At 37.2% G+C, this 15,990-nt stretch overlaps 1 protein-coding gene across 3 annotated transcripts; it reads right to left on the reverse strand.

Annotated features, from left to right (window-relative positions):
* Positions 1 to 299: 299 nt before the first annotated feature.
* Positions 300 to 15,770, reverse strand: LOC306871890 (apoptosis-inducing factor 1, mitochondrial-like). Of its 3 annotated transcripts, XM_079420125.1 has the most exons (20): positions 15,531 to 15,770; positions 13,818 to 13,948; positions 13,315 to 13,414; positions 13,161 to 13,187; positions 9,672 to 9,725; positions 9,291 to 9,578; positions 9,120 to 9,185; positions 8,412 to 8,566; positions 7,517 to 7,647; positions 7,283 to 7,373; positions 7,014 to 7,098; positions 6,846 to 6,922; positions 4,058 to 4,166; positions 3,802 to 3,909; positions 3,475 to 3,563; positions 3,225 to 3,365; positions 2,898 to 3,040; positions 1,623 to 1,747; positions 1,312 to 1,502; positions 301 to 1,218 (listed from the first exon to the last, which is right to left on the reverse strand). In XM_079420125.1, exons 1-20 carry the CDS (start codon positions 15,616 to 15,618, stop codon positions 1,147 to 1,149), a joined length of 2,271 nt encoding a protein of 756 aa, XP_079276251.1. In that variant the 5' UTR covers positions 15,619 to 15,770; the 3' UTR covers positions 301 to 1,146. The 3 variants fall into 3 exon arrangements, with proteins under 3 accessions (XP_079276252.1, XP_079276251.1, XP_079276253.1); XM_079420126.1 differs by lacking the exons at positions 9,120 to 9,185; positions 9,291 to 9,578; positions 9,672 to 9,725 and having other exon boundaries at positions 300 to 1,218; XM_079420127.1 differs by lacking the exons at positions 9,120 to 9,185; positions 9,291 to 9,578; positions 9,672 to 9,725 and having other exon boundaries at positions 8,412 to 8,560.
* Between the last annotated feature and the right edge of the window lie 220 nt (positions 15,771 to 15,990).

The raw sequence follows: 15,990 nt of genomic DNA on the forward strand, positions 1-15,990 counted from the left end.
CCTCTGTTGATGAGAGCAGTCCAATGCACTATTAATGATTCTTATCAGCCAGTTCTTTTACCAAAAATTAATAGAAATTAAAATAATGAATATTTTAAAAATTTATATTAAAAAATGAAACCTTAATGTAAAGCTTAATCTGGAAACTGGAAATCTAGGGCATGTTTGACCCTCTTTTTTGAACATATTTATATATTATTATTATTATTCTATATAAATCATATATATATATAAAAATTTCCCTGCAAAAAAATAAAAATATATTTTCCCAGTATTTGGAGACATTAAAATATTTCAATAAACATCAAAGGCTATTTTTATTCTATGGCTATCACTCAGCGGAAAGAATGAGGAATCTGCTATTACTCTGACCTGTATATCAGAGCACTGGTGCATAAGGAAATAGGTCAAGGCAACGTTAGGGAACATGTTTGTAGGCACTCATTGGTTTAATGAGGCTTAACATATTGCGTCTTCTCTATGCATCTCAAAAGCCTCAGGGTCACACCCATATCTGACCCACAGGCATTCAGTGTCTTTGGCAAAGAGTTGGCAAGTTCCTCTGACCTCTGGAATGGCCAAATATTCACTGTACATTATTGTGTTGGCAAATGTTTTAACAAACACCAAACAAATTTGGAGACATAATCAAAAATTATTTACTTTTATTTAATCTTCATTTGTACCAGCTGCTTTGATCACGCAGGCAGAAAACACTGCGACCAGGTGTCAGAGAACTGTCTTTCATCTAATGCAACTATTCAATGGAAGTGGATATCCTGTCTGATTTTGAGGTGGTGTTTGGAAGGGATGCATTCAAGAAGTGAGATCAACATTTACTGAAGTCAACAGGAAAAAAAACAACAACACACAGCACAACTTTTCAATACAAACAACAGGTATAGATTTCCCTCAGTAGAAAATTGAGTGGTACAGTTTTATACAATCCATGGGCACAGCGCCATCTTGCAGCCTGGAGTCAGCATGGCATTTCCTGATCTCAGAGACTTCGAGGTCAAAATGGCAGAGGACAGGCTGGTGTAAGCCTGTATGTGTTTGTTCAGTGTGTATGTGTGTGTGTCTATTCCCAAGTTCACTCCACATAGAACTGGACTGAGTGTCCTTGACAGTAGAAAGAGAAATTATTCAGTCTTCATGGATGTTGAAAAGCTTGGCCACCTCATTAAGATCTGCATGTTGTTCTCCATCTTTGATTATCTACAAATAAACAGAGAAAACAAAAAAAATAAATCTTTATCAGAAAGAATATGAAAAATACGGATAGAGAAAGGGAGTGATATATCTGCTCACCTTCCTTGCGATGGGCATTCTGTTGAAGACGTTCCACAGTACAATACCGACAACCACTTGATCCCTCAGGTAGAATATCACTCCTTTCCCATAATCCTCCTTCTGCTGGATAGGAGGTGGAGTGGCTGTTGTTTCTGCCTTTAATGTCCCGGCAACTGCCTCTGTCTCACTCTCTGAACGGATTCCGGTACCTGCAAATAGAGAAAATGTTGATTATGTGTGTTTGCACTCTGCTATTGATGGTACCTTGGAAGTGGTAATCCACAAATCCACAGTAGTTGTGATCTACATGTTAGCAAATGTTTGTGTACCTGATTGTTCGGTTGCAGCTTTTGGTGTGTCCTTGGCTGTGGCTTTAGCAAACACTCCCACGGTGGGCAGACTGCTGTCCACTATACCGATGGCTTCATATCCTACATCTGGACCTAGATCACTCCTGAAGACAAGAACACATTGTGAGTGCTGAATACATTAAAATTAGGGCTCTCAGTTGATTAAAATTTTAATCTAATTAATTACATGTGTTGACTGATTAATCTCAAAATAAATCTGACTGTGAAAATACCCACAAAAGATTGTTTAAAGCTATTTTTGTGTTAAATGAGAAAGTATCAAGTAGACATTACAAATGGTAGCTTTAGAAAGAAATATTTTATTTGATTCAACATCAAATTTATTAGGCTACACAAACATTTGGGCTACAATGGCCTAACATTAGCTATGGAACATAAAAGAAGATAATGAGAAACATCTCGGTAAGTCGTTGGTAACTAATACAGCTTGGTTACCAACAGTCTTCAAAATACCTTCTTTCATGTTCCACAAAAGAAAGGTTTGAAACGATATGAGGGTAATCGATAGTAATTGATGACAGAATTTTAGTTTTTTTGGGTGACCTATACCTTTAATGTTTTCTATTATTATTATTTTTTCTTTTTTATGAAATGATACTATAACTTAGAAAATTAAATCTGCCAGCAGGTGGCGGTAAATGTCTTCATTGGATCGTTCAAACAGATAATTCATTCAAGAATGAAGTAAATGGCTCTCTTTATGAATGAGCCTTTGAATCATTGGTTTACACAAAACGCAGAATTATTCAGAAACTAAACACCACTGTTGCTCGGAGACGCACAACATCACAACTGTGGCTTTATAGGTAATATGTTCTCTGCAAAACTGAGCAAAAACTCATACTATTGTGTTTCAAATATAACAAAATATCAACTTATTTACTGAACTGTTGTATAAAATCACATTATTCGGGACAAAGTCAGCATTCGTGTGATATTGCTCTCCCTGCTCGTGTCGTGTGATAGCCCTGTCTTTGTGAGACAAAAACTACATACAGGGGCATTTTTGCACCAATATCTTGAATTTTAGGGCATAACTGCATTTATGGAGTTGTTGCCCTGCATCATATTTGTCAACTGTACTTTACTGAATTGTAACATGATATACAGGTCTGGGGGTGGGGCTAGTGCTTTAAAATATTTTAATTGCGTTATTTTTTCATAACTAATTAATTAAGGCGTTAAATTGACAGCCCTAATTAAAATGTGTGTTTGTTGAAGATATGTCATTACCAGAACATTGACTGATGCCAATAAGGTTTGCTGGCTCCGGTCATGTTCTCTCCTGCAAGTCTTCCGCTGACCACCGCGTGATCGTGATGCTCTACACGCCGACGGCCCAGCTTGATGTCATAGAAACATGCAGCATCTCCTGCCTAGAACACAAACATTGAAGAACCTTACTTTTACAATTTATGATACAATCAGACCCAGTACAGTTCCTTTGAAAAATTAACCGGCCATTCTGTAGGATTTTCTGACTTGTCTCCTGAATACCATATCAGTAGTATTAAAAGATCTCTTTTTTTTTTTTTTTTTTTCAGGAGAAGCCTTACGTACCACCCAGATGTTGGAGAGAGCCTGAAGCTCAGCATTAACACGGTACCCTCCGAAGTCAGAGTCCACCTCCAGCCCGGCAGATTTGGCAAGTTCCACATTAGGCTCCAAACCTACTGCTGCCACAATGTGGTCTGTCTTAATCTAAAACAACAACATAAAAGCAATCACAAAAATATAACTATATTACAATGTAATTAGCATACAGAAGATCAGGCAAGGTTATGACTGGCTGATGGAAACGCAGACTCACCAGTCGTCCATCCTTCAGTTTGATCTCCAATTTGTCATTTTTGTAGCTCACATTTTTCACTACAGCATCTGGTATTACGCTCGCACCCTCTATGAATGGTCAAAAGGTTAACAAACTTTTTTAGAATGCCTACATTTGATCTGGACATTCACAGCTAAAGGAAGCAACTCCTGTGATAAATTGAACTAGGCAAAAAAAACAATACGTTTCAGACAGGTTCCTCAAACACTGTCATTGAAACGGGTAATCCTACTCCCCCACCACAAAACACAGTATTTGTTGAGCCAATGTCGGGCTGCTTAAGCAAATGTTTATACATTCTCTCACCTTTTCTGACTTTCTCAGTGGTCCAGTTACTCAAGTATTCAGGCAGTACTTTTCCCATGTTGCCCTTCTCTGGGAACAACTGGATCACCTCTAAACCAAGGTCAGTGGCTACAGAGAGAGCAAGGGGAAGGTAAAGGAGAGAGGAGGAGTAGTCAGTAGCGTTTTCATAATAAAAAAAAAAACTTTGAAACATGAGAACCTCAAAACTCTCTCACACACACATATACATGAATGACAGCTGAGTGTTTGGACTCACATCTGTGACCCAAGGCACATGCTAGCTCGCTGCCGAGAAAACCTCCACCAATGACGGTAATGGATTTAACCTCTCTGGAGATCTTCTCTAGAGATCTAAAATCTTCAATCTACCAAAAAGAACATAGGAAGGTTATATATGAAGAGTTTGGCTCCAAAACGCTATAAATCCATTTTGATTAATTTGAGTAAAAATGTGTTTTCTTTACCAAGAAAGTGGCAAGATGAAAACCACTATTTTCAGTTTCAAACTTTCACATAGCATCTTTAGGTTATAATAACATTAAAAATTCAACATATTCAACATAGTTCAAAACAAAACATATTTTTTCCCCCAAAATGCAATAAATTCTTGACGCGTTTTATTTTTCAAAATGCACTAAATCCCTTGAATCAATACAAGTTATTTTTTCATATTGAAAATACACAACAAAGTAAGTTGATCCACATATGACAGCCTCTGAACTTGGTCAATACTAATCTTATATACAGGCACTGGACTAAAAATAGCCTACATTCAATCAGTCTTTGCCATGTTATATTCATTTAGTTGGCAAGTGCTTTACACTGTAGGCTATATAACAAACATTAATGGCATTAATAAAAACACACACTGACAAGCTACGTGATATCGCGTTCATAATCGAATGCGATTCATCTGCGATAATGAAACGCGATATTGCTGTGATCTACGGCTCTGTGTATTAAATGCCACTCCATATGAAAGCACGTGATGGAGATCACAGAACCAGCTTTACGGACGAGATGTGCATAACAATCACATGCGATTTATCGTGCAGGCCTAATTTTTGTTTGTTTGTTGATCATGAAGTACAAAGTAGATGAGGAAAACTAGGATGCCGGGTGTATTCAAAGCGCCGCCATTACCGGTAATGTTTACAGTGCGTGGAATGGTACGCTGTGATTGGTTGAGCGGATATATCGCATTCTGCAGAGAAAGGAGACTGGCGTTTGTTGCGGTTTGGAAAAAATGGAGAAAACATGACAGAATAACACGACAAATATCGCATTTTGCATAAAATAAAAAAATAGACCTTTCAATAGCGACCAGATACAATACTGATTTTGGTGGAAACTCTTTTTCTTTTTTAAAATGGCGTTTAGGAACCAAACTCTTCATTCATGCATATGCATATATACACACACATATATATACACACACACACACAGGATTCTTTCCAACAGTACCTTTTGACCAGCACATTTCCATTATTTTTCCACTACATTTTTTTAAAGGATTTACAGGATAAAGACATAAAAAAAAAATAATAGAGACTGCATCAAAAAGCAATTTCAAGCGAATAAATTAATTTCACACATGAGAATTAGAACTTTCCATTCCATTTCCAATTTCCACTATTCTAGGACTGTAGGAACAAGATATAGAATGTGTGGCCATATAGAATGCTAATATCTAATATATAACAACACTGATGCTTGTAAAATTGTACACTCTGCTTAATGTTTTATAGTCCCTTGGTTAAAAACAAACATCTTATTCTGGCTTGAATTTTTCACTATGCTGACACTGTAGATTGAGGTATAATCTGATTCTGTCAACATAAAACCAAATTCACAACCCTTTTGACGTGCATATGGTGAAGTGTTTAAAAAATAGGATATTCAGCAAGAAAAAAAAAAAAAAAACATGAGGAAAGACTTTATCCATCATCTGATTATCATCTGAAAGGGTCTAAATGATGTAAGGCATGCTGATAAATCAAACTTTTTTCCTAATTTTAATTTCATGTTGACTTTAAAGGGGTCATATGATGCTTTTTTAAAGATCATTATTTTGTGTATTTGGTGTAACAGAATATGTTGACATGCTTTAATGTTCAAAAAACACATTTTTCAAATACTGTACATTATTGTAGGTCCTCTATGCCCCGCCTCTCTCAAAAGCTTTAGCTTTCAAAAAGGCAATCACAAGCTTTAGCTTTCAAAATAAATGTAATGTAAAGACAGTTAATAAAGTCCTTAGTTTTACCATCAGTTCAAGCCCGAAAGGGGAACAGAGTCGCGTGAAAGACACAGTGATGAAGCTCATATGTATTTGCACACAAGCAGCGGTTGTGTGACCGTGTCTTCCTCTCTCACACACACACACACACACAACGTGCAAAACTCCACATTTGAACAGTCAATAGCAAATACTTAAACTAATAACAAAACATACTTGCTGTCGCTGATTCAGAAGAGCCAGATTGTCATAGCAAAGTCAGAATTACCTCATCTCCTAGGTTCACGAAACTGTCATCCATAAAATGTGTTGTGATAACATCTGGGTTGTGCTGTTCTGTTGGAAGTAATCTTAATGATTCCTAAATGCATCTACTTTCGGAAGGCCAAATAAAGTGCTTTAGCTTTCTCATAGAAACACACAGCGTCTCCCTGACATGGCTGCATCAACACTACTGCGGTTACTGAAACCACGCCTTCTTTCTTTGCATGAACATTTGGGCGGCATTACGCAAATATTTCCACATCGTGACGTAGACATGTGGGGGCGTGTTTAAACGAGCCGTTTTATGGGGGTGTGGCAGAGTCTTAACTTTGATAAAGAATATCTCTTTGGTTTTAAGACTTTAGTCTTTGCAACTTCAGGGATCTTATCCATGCACTAACAGCTTGTAACACTCCAAAGAGAAAGGAAAACTTGAAATCGCATCATATGACCCCTTTAACATACCAATGGAGGATCTCATTTGGACACTACTGTTTAATTCTGCTTGTACATAAACCCAAAAATGTGCAGTAAGACATACTTTTCTGAAGAGGGTTGTCCTCTTCATCACCTCCTCTCCTGCTCTGTCAATCACTTGCAGGTTCCTAGGCACCCCACCTAATACACACACATATTTATTTATAGGACAGTCAGCAATAGATTTTACACCTCCTTGCGTTTTTATGTGTATATTATACATGCATTTTACCTGTGGCAATCAGGCACTTTCCATATGAGATCTCTGCACCATCACTCAGTTTGACTTTATTTCCTCTGACATCCATGTGTACCACCTAGACCAAGGGTACAAACACACACACACACACACACAGGGGTACGATGAGGACAACTCATCCACACACACTTATACATCCATAAAACATTTTCTCCTGTCGTGTGACCTCAGCTTGTTTATGTAGATGTAATTAAGAGCACAGCTTCGCTGTAACACGAGGTGCTGATGTCAGAGTTTCCCACCTTACGGCCCGTGAGCACAGCCACACCCCCATTCTCCACTTTAGCAAGATCCGCGGGACTGACGTAGAATGAGGCAGGCTGGAAGTAAATGCTAAAACAAGCAGAAATAAATAAATAATCACAAAAATTCACCAAAAACAAAAAAAAAAACATTCTGAAACAATGGTCTGAAACAAAGCCAGCACATTAGTGTGTGGTCTGGTCTTATGTGGTCTGGAAAATTCTGACACACACCTCCTCTCTTTGCCATTCCATTGTTTGAAGCGCAGTGTTTCGATGGCCTTCGGGTCATCGGAGAACCAGAGTTCTTTAGAGAGAGGAGGTCTCATGTAGGGAAGGTCAGACTCCTCTGTTACAATCAACACCTGTGTAACAAACATTCAAAAAAATAATAAAAAAAAAAAAAATACACTTTTTGATTTAAACTAGTTTAAAGCCAGATGTAACAAACACTGTGCAACGATAGATCCTACAACTTTCACGTAGGAGCAAAAATCTGCCTTTCAATTTGAAAGAAATAAAGATTTGAAATTTATCGTCATAATTATCAATATCGACTGATATGAATCATTTGTGATCCTGGACCACAGAACCAGTCAATTTTTTTAAATTAATATTTATACATCATCTGAAAGCTACATACATAAGCTTTCCGTTGATGCACGGTTTGTTAGGATAGGACAATATTTGACCAAGAACTATTTGGAAATCTGGAATCTGAGGGTGCAAAAAAAAAATCTAAATATTGAGAAATTTGCCTTTAAAGTCGTCCAAATGAAGTCCTTAGCAATGCATATTACAAATCAAAAATTAAGCTGACATATTTGCAGGCAGCAAATTTACAAAATATCATCATGGAACATAATCTTTACTTAATATCCTTAAGATTTTTGGCATAAAAGGAAAATCTATCATTTTGACCCATACAATGTATTGTTGGCTATTGCTACAAATATATCCATGCTACTTAAGACTGGTTTTGTGGTCCAGGGTCACATTTTATCGTGATTATTCTTTTTTGGCCATATCACCCAGCCCTAGTAAACCTCTATTCTAAGCATTGATGATTACAATATCATGTGAGTTTTATCATAATTCTGCCAAACTGCCACCAAACTGACAGACTCACCCTGGCACCAGGGTCACGTGCCCGGATGGACCTAGCTGCAGCGAACGAAGCAGTGCCTCCACCAATCAGCAGATAAGGAGCATGTTCAGGGACATCCGAGGGAGCAGCAGTGGGTTCAATGGGCTCAGCAGCAGGAGCTTCTTTAGAAACTGCAGCTGGTTAAATAAAGAGACAGTTAGTACAAACACAAACAAACAAACAAGCCAGCGTCTATGAATAATTTGACCCGAACACGAATTAGTAAATGCACATAACATTATCTGTACAAGAATATGTGAGTGATCTCGGGAACGCAGCGCTAGATGAGGGGAGAGATTAGCATTTTATAGTCATATTAGTGCAAGCTGTACCTCAAGTAATCTGGAAACGTGGCTGCAAATTGGTCATAAGTGTGTGACCTTGTACCATTAGCATTAGCCATTAGCATTACAACAGTCACACAAATCAACCATTCAAAGGAATGAAATAACTGAGTGGGAAAAAAATAAAAGGCCTTGAAAAGAAGAGAGGACAATATGATTTATACAGACAAGAAAAACAAACAAAAAAAAACTAAAATCTACGAAAAAAAGAGCATATGTACCATAAAAAGTGTAGTAATGGAAAGTTTTGAAAAAGGTGTCCGTATGTGTGAATGAAGTAATTATCTGTATCTTTATCGGTAACATGTTTAAACTGATTCCCATCCAGTCAAAACTGGACTCTTACCACTCTCAGAAACAGACGAAGCCTCCGGAACATGCTCAGCGATGATTACCGGTGTAGGCTCTGTTTCTTAAAGCCGATGTAAGAGGAGAGTAAAGACGTTAACCTCAGTTTCCAAAAATATTTTCCACTGTAAAACAAAAATGGACTTCCATGCAGATGTGTCAAGCTTACCCCTCTCAACTACAGGAGCTAAAGGCTCTTCACTTTGTGTAACTGCTGGAGCTTCTGCAGCAGGTTCCGTTACAGAGGCTTCAACGAAAGGCTCTCTTATTGGGGTTTCCACTGTGGGTTCCAGAATGGAATCTTCTACAATTGGTTCTGTTACAGGTTCTTCTAAAACGGGTTCAATTACGGGAGCTTCTGCAACAGGTTCAGTTTCAGTGGACTTCACATCAGCTTCTGTTACAGGAGGTTCTTCAACAGGAGGTTCTGTTAGAGTAGGTTCTTCAGCAAAAGGCTCTAATGCCACAGAACGAGCAAAACACAAGAAGGTTTGACTGAAACAGAAGAAGCACCACAACAATCCTCCATTCTATATTCTTCGGCTCTTACCACTCTTAACTGGCTCTGAAGATGGTTCGGGGATAGATTCCAGAGGTGCAGCATCTAAAGCAGGATTATGAATAAATAACTGACTTAACGAAAAACCCCCCTAGCATTTTTTTCACTGCTCTAGATCCGAACATTTTCATGCTTTGATGGGTTGTATGAGTGGTTCATTTGGAGTAGGTTCATCCAGTGAAAAAAACAGAAAAATAAAGGATCCAGGATCAGGAATGAATTTGTGGGACAGAAAAGGATAAAAACATAAGGAAAGGTTAAGTTATGGGTGAATGTGAAGGTATCAGTGGGTTCTTCCACTTCCTGCCTTTGTTGCAAAATCTTCTATGACAAAATCTTCATGTTTTGTTGAGGATTACCATGTTATCATGAAGAGCATCATATCTTCTGAAATAGTGTCTGCACAACAGAGACTATCATGATGGATAATTCTCTGGAGTATTCTCTTAGACTTCTCTGCATTTCCATTCATCTCCTTTTAAGAATCTACTTCCAAAAAAACTGAAAGCTCCTCTTTGGCGCTTTTCTGTTAACACACGTAGCTGCAAGGTGAATCTTAGGCTGGGTCCATGTGTCAGTGCCAATCAAAAGGTCCAACAGAAACTTGGGCATTAACAGAACAAGTCCTGATGAGAGTTTCTCCAAAACATTAGCTTCATTGTGCAAGTGGATGACAGGACAGATAATCTAGACAAATGGATAGTCTAGCCATCTAAAACCTTTCCAAACACAACATCAATTAAGAAGTTAAAGCAAGAAAATGAACAAGGCAAAACAGCTTTTTTCAAAACAACTGTGTGTTAGTGGGACGAACGGAAAAAGGAGGGAAGAAAATAGTGGTGTCCTTGTGGTAGAAATGTTTGGTTGGTGAAACAGACAAAGTATGATGCAAAATACACAACTGAAAGACATGACGAAGAAGACAAGACAAGCATCAGGCATGTCCATCAACAATGAAAGAACTTCATAGAACATCACCTCAATCCAACCATTTTGGCCCAATGGCAGAAAGCAAACTCTGATACAGTTTGTGCTATATTACACTCTCAACTTGAAAAGGCATAGTAAGTGAAATTTAGAATAAAAACAAATGGATAGTCAGGTGATTGGGTGAGGAATGTCAATGGAGTTACCCACAAAGCAGTCACACAAAAACAAATGCTCACAGTGGAGACAGTTCACCATGTATGAGTAGAAGTGGAAGGTCACAGTGACAATTCTAAAGATGGCTGACAGTTTACATTAGCCCCTTTCACACATACAGACTTTACTGGAAAATTACTGGTAAATTGCCGTAAAGAGATCATGTGTGAACAGGACCTTTTCAAAAATACCGGAAAATTCGTTCCGGCAATTTACCAGTATGAGAAGTTGTAACATCACCAGTAAATTGCCAGAATGATGCTTTGTGTGAACGCAGAATCAAGATTACCAGTATGAGCATGTATAAATTCAGAATGCGGTGGCGTAAGATGTTTACTCTTTGAAACCTTTGCGTGAATGGTGTTTTTCTGGAAAAAAGACAGAATGTTGTTACCTGTGTGAACAGCACATTTTTGAATTTTAATTTAACGCCAATTTAACGGTATTACTGGGTGAAAAGGGCTATTTCTAATTCCTGGCAGATGCTTTTTAAAGTTACTTAGAGAAAAGTGCATATAATGCAGAACTGTTAGAAGAGTAACAGACAACATTAAAACAATGCAAAAGACAATTAACAGGAACATTAAATAGACAGTCACATGCAGTGTGCAGTGTCCCATGAAGCATACACAACTTAATGTGACATAGTTCATGTACATTTGACCAGTTTTCTATTACAGCCTATACTGTATAGAGGAATTAAACAGGAAATGGTGACCATGTATAGCCCACGGGGCACTAACTGAATATGTTTGACTTTCTCTTCAGTTTCATTAGAAGCTGCTGGTTGATCTATGACAAAACATACATCCTGGATAATAAAAGGCAAAGGGAAGTGGTGTGTGGCCAAGTATGGTGACCCATACTCTGAATTTGTGCTCTGCATTTAACCCATCCATGTGTACACACAGTAGTGAACATATACCCATCATTCAAAATGTTGAAGTTGGTATGATTTTTTAATTTTTTGAAAGACATCTCTTATGCTCATTATGCTCAGCAAGGCTGCATTTATTTGTTACTGTGCAATATTAATACAATTTAAAATAACTCTTTAAATATATTTTGAAAATGTATTATATTTTATTTATTGAAAATGTATTTAATTTATTTCAGCAGTCATTACTCCAGTCTTTAGTGTCAGATGATCCCCAGAAATAATTCTAAAATGCTGTTTTGTGCTCAAGAAACATTTATTATTATCAATGATGAAAAACGTTATGCCACTTATTTTTGGTGAAACATGATATATTTTGTTCGGAAAGTTCAAAAGAACAGCATTTATTTGATACAGAGTTTCTATAACAATGTAAAATACTTTAACTTTTGATCAGTTTAATGCACCCTTGTTGAATAAAAGTATTAATTTCTTTAAAAGAAATCTTACTTGAATGATAGTGTATATGCATTTTACATGCACAACTCATCACAAGAACCATAGATTGTTTATACAAAGAGGGTATGCATTTATTCATCCTAAACATTTCCCTAATTACTAGTCCAGTGTTGCATGCTCATCTACTGAACTAGCATGCTTAAACTATTTTTAGTACAATCCTAGTGGCAATCAAAAATAAGTCCATCATCACTGTACATCTACTTAGAGAAGACAAATGGCAATAAGCTGTTATGTATAAAGGCCATATTAATAAATTAAGAGCTCATACCACTCGATGCTTGCACAATGCATCAGGTTTTTGAATGAACTGAACTAATGCAATGGATATTTTAAAAAGAAAACTTGTTTATAGTTAGTAAATTACCAAGTAATAAAAAAGCTGCATGCATTTATTTCTTAGTTAATCAAACGCAGGATTGGCTGTTTGGTGTTTTAATGCCACGCCAGCTTCCTCCTTGGCTATTTTCATGGAATATAATTTGGAGCTGACTTGATCATTGTACCTAATACAATGTAATACACTATTTAATATGTTCAGGTTGTTAAGCAGAGTTAAAAATTCCAAGAAACATTCCCTACTGAGAGTGTCATTTCATCCTGCATGAATAGGACATTCTGTGCATGTTAACACCCATATGTGCACCAGTGACATAGGCAATACCAACGAGAGCCATATGACCTCAGAGCACAACAGCACTACATCACTTATATCAAGTCTTTATCTTAGTTTCCCAATCAAATCACAATTTTAAATAATTAAAATGACAATGTTGTCAGATAACTGGCCAATATAAGATAAGGCTTAAGTTTTGCATTGAATTCAGCAACAAATGCACAGGGAGTGCAGTGCTCTGCGTGCAAGGCTGTGAATGATGTGCACATATAGACAGACAGATTAAAAAAACAACTTTCATCGGAGTGTAGAAATAACTACTCACCTTCTTTTGATTCTGCCACAACTTCAGCTGAAATACAAAAGACAACATACCACTGAATTAAACTGTATATATATGGATTGAAACATCTTGATAACTGCTAATTAAATGAGACCAGTGATTTATTATTTGGTGTGTGTGAGTGCACTTAACTTACCTACAGCCTCAGCTGCTTGTGGCGCTTGTTTTTGTCTACTGGCAATTTCTATCATACGCTCATTATATCTTTCCTTGTCCCCTGAGATGGTGCGGTATGCCTTTAAACACACAAACCAATAAACAACAATCTAAGAATAATTGTATTATCCTGCTTCACCAAATGAGATCTATATAAAATTCAAGTGTGATGATGTCTGCTACATGTTAATACCAGTTAGACGTATGGCACACATCTAACATAATTTTTTAACAAACTACAGTTTAACTTATAGGGCATAGCAACACAATGCTATGTATGTGTTGTATATTAGTATATCTTGTACATTTGACAGACACTTTTTTTTTTTTTGAGTACGCTCATGTAAATTAACATCAACAATACACAGCAGTAACAATTATAATACTGGTAAAACTTGAAGCAATTATCTGATTAACACATATATAAATTTTACACTGTCAACATGGGACTGATGAATAAGCGAATCATAAAGGGGTACTTACATAAGCTCCTGTCCCCAGACATGTTGCTCCAATCAGGACGTAATACAGTGTGTTTTCGCCACCCCCTCCTGCTGGCCCTGATGACATCTGGGCTTTCTGAACCATCTCCAGCCTTCTCCCATGTCTCAGCGCTAAGACGTCAATCATAAAAACAATATACATTTATAAAATAATTTTATATACACAGCGTATTAAATGCAACATCTGGGTAACATGTCTACTTTAATGTTTTAAATAACTGTTGTGAAAATTAAATGTTAAAATATGGGTGAACCAACGTTACTTCATTATCTAGCATAACAAATATTTTAATTTAAAAACTAAAACAATATACTTATTCTAACCTGTATTTATTTAAATATATAAATGAATAAGTGATCATACTAAATGTGACCCTGGAGCACAAAACTTAAGTCGCTGGGGTATATTTGTAGCAATAGCCAAAAATACATTGTGTGGGTCAAAATTATTGATTTTTCTTTTATGCCAAAAATCATTAGGACATTAAGTAAAAATCATGTTCAATGAAGATAATTTGTAAATTTCCTACTGTAAATATATCAAAACTTCATTTTTGATTAGTAATATGCATTGCTAAGAACTTCATTTGGACAACTTTAAAGGCGATTTTCTCAATATTCTGATTTTTTTGCACCCTCAGATTCCAGATTTTCAAATAGTTGTATCTTGGCCAAATATATCCTATCATAACAAACCATACATCAATGGAAAGCTTATTTATTCAGCTTTCATGTGATGTATAAATCTCAATTTAACCTTATGACTGGTTTTGTGGTCCAGGGTCACAAATGTTATTATATTTTAAATTATTAAAAACTTCTTGCTGACAAAAGGGTAAAACTTAGTTGTTCAAAGGATATCAGCAAAGATTTAATTAAAATTACATTTAATTAGTAATTTGGGGCTGCACTGTGATCCTTAGAGAACTATTGCTAAACTGAAGGACATTTTTTCATTCCTGGGGAATATTTTAAACAAGACACATTCTAAGGTATGGGGGAAAAGCAGTGTTATTTCCAAAGAACAAATAAATGTGTCTGTAATCGAATATTTTTATTATTATTAGGGTCTCATGAGTCTACTTGCGTTGAAATTTTAAATCTGAAGTCTACTCAACCAATATTTAAAATCAACATTTAGATGTCTGCTTTCTTTAGTTGGCAAGTACCAGTGTAATAAGCGGTCTGCCGGTCATTAGTGTAAAATAATCTGTTGCTATACAATTAGCTAACGTTATTTTAATGACAGCGTCATGGAGCAGTCAGAGCCACAAGTGTGTGAGAGGCAGGCTTGATGGCCACCGACCTTGGCCCAAAAATTACTGCAACTCTTCCTGCATTCACCCATACAGCGTGTTCGTGACAAATAATCATTTTGACAGAATTCCCACAGAATGTTGTTTTGTTGTTTTTGCTGAAATCCGTGAGGAAGTTTCCCATATGCGGCGTGACCGCAGTTCTGACTGAAACTTCATGTGTTTATCTACTCAATTCAGTTAAATGTGTCTTATTTGTTTCAATTATCTACACGGTCAAATAAAGTGGCTAGCATTTGGACGGCACGCACCAACCTGGACCATTACCCAACCTGCGCCTGGACTTGAGTCTCCATAGAAATTGTGCAAGCCTTTCTGCTAGAAACGAAGTTCACAGGTGATTAGCAGAGCCGCTTCTGCCGCTTTTTTCAACTTGCCTGATTTCCTCGCATTCTGCAGACACCGCGTGGATGAGGCCCGGGCCAGCGGAGCCAGTTTATCCCATACTGCCTTGCACTTAAACATCGCAGCTCTGCTGTGCTTCTCGGAAAGACAGCCTGGGGAAGTTCACAGCAACGTTAACCGTACAGCTCTAGCACAAGGCCCGGAGACCTTCTCAGGTCACACAGCTCTTACAGGCGCTTCCGGTTTCCGCTGACGGCCCGCCCTCTTTCTGCACTGATTGGCTGCGGCACTGACGGATTGTACAGTAATTGGTTAGTGTTTCTGTCAGTTACAATTCAATAGACGATTGGTTATTTGCAGGATACGCCTTAACGACGCGTGTGACGAGAGACGAGGTATACAGAGGCTTTTGCATTTTGAAAATGCAGTTTTTGGATATTTTAATCAAGATAGTGTGAATAACGAAGCTATGTTACTAATCTATTTACTTTG

Source organism: Barbus barbus, assembly GCF_936440315.1.
Source record: "Barbus barbus genome assembly, chromosome: 6".
In the NCBI taxonomy this organism is placed as follows: Eukaryota; Metazoa; Chordata; class Actinopteri; order Cypriniformes; family Cyprinidae; genus Barbus; species Barbus barbus.

Bases quoted from the DNA above. Each gene is read 5' to 3' on its own strand.
- LOC306871890 (XM_079420125.1), bottom strand. From the start codon at position 15,618: ATGTTTAAGTGCAAGGCAGTATGGGATAAACTGGCTCCGCTGGCCCGG. The intron at 13,415-13,817 runs GTAAGTACCCCT...GTGTGTTTAAAG, and splicing joins GTCTGGGGACAGGAGCTTAT to GCATACCGCACCATCTCAGG. The intron at 8,567-9,119 runs GTAAGAGTCCAG...TTATTTAACCAG, and splicing joins TTCGTCTGTTTCTGAGAGTG to CTGCAGTTTCTAAAGAAGCT.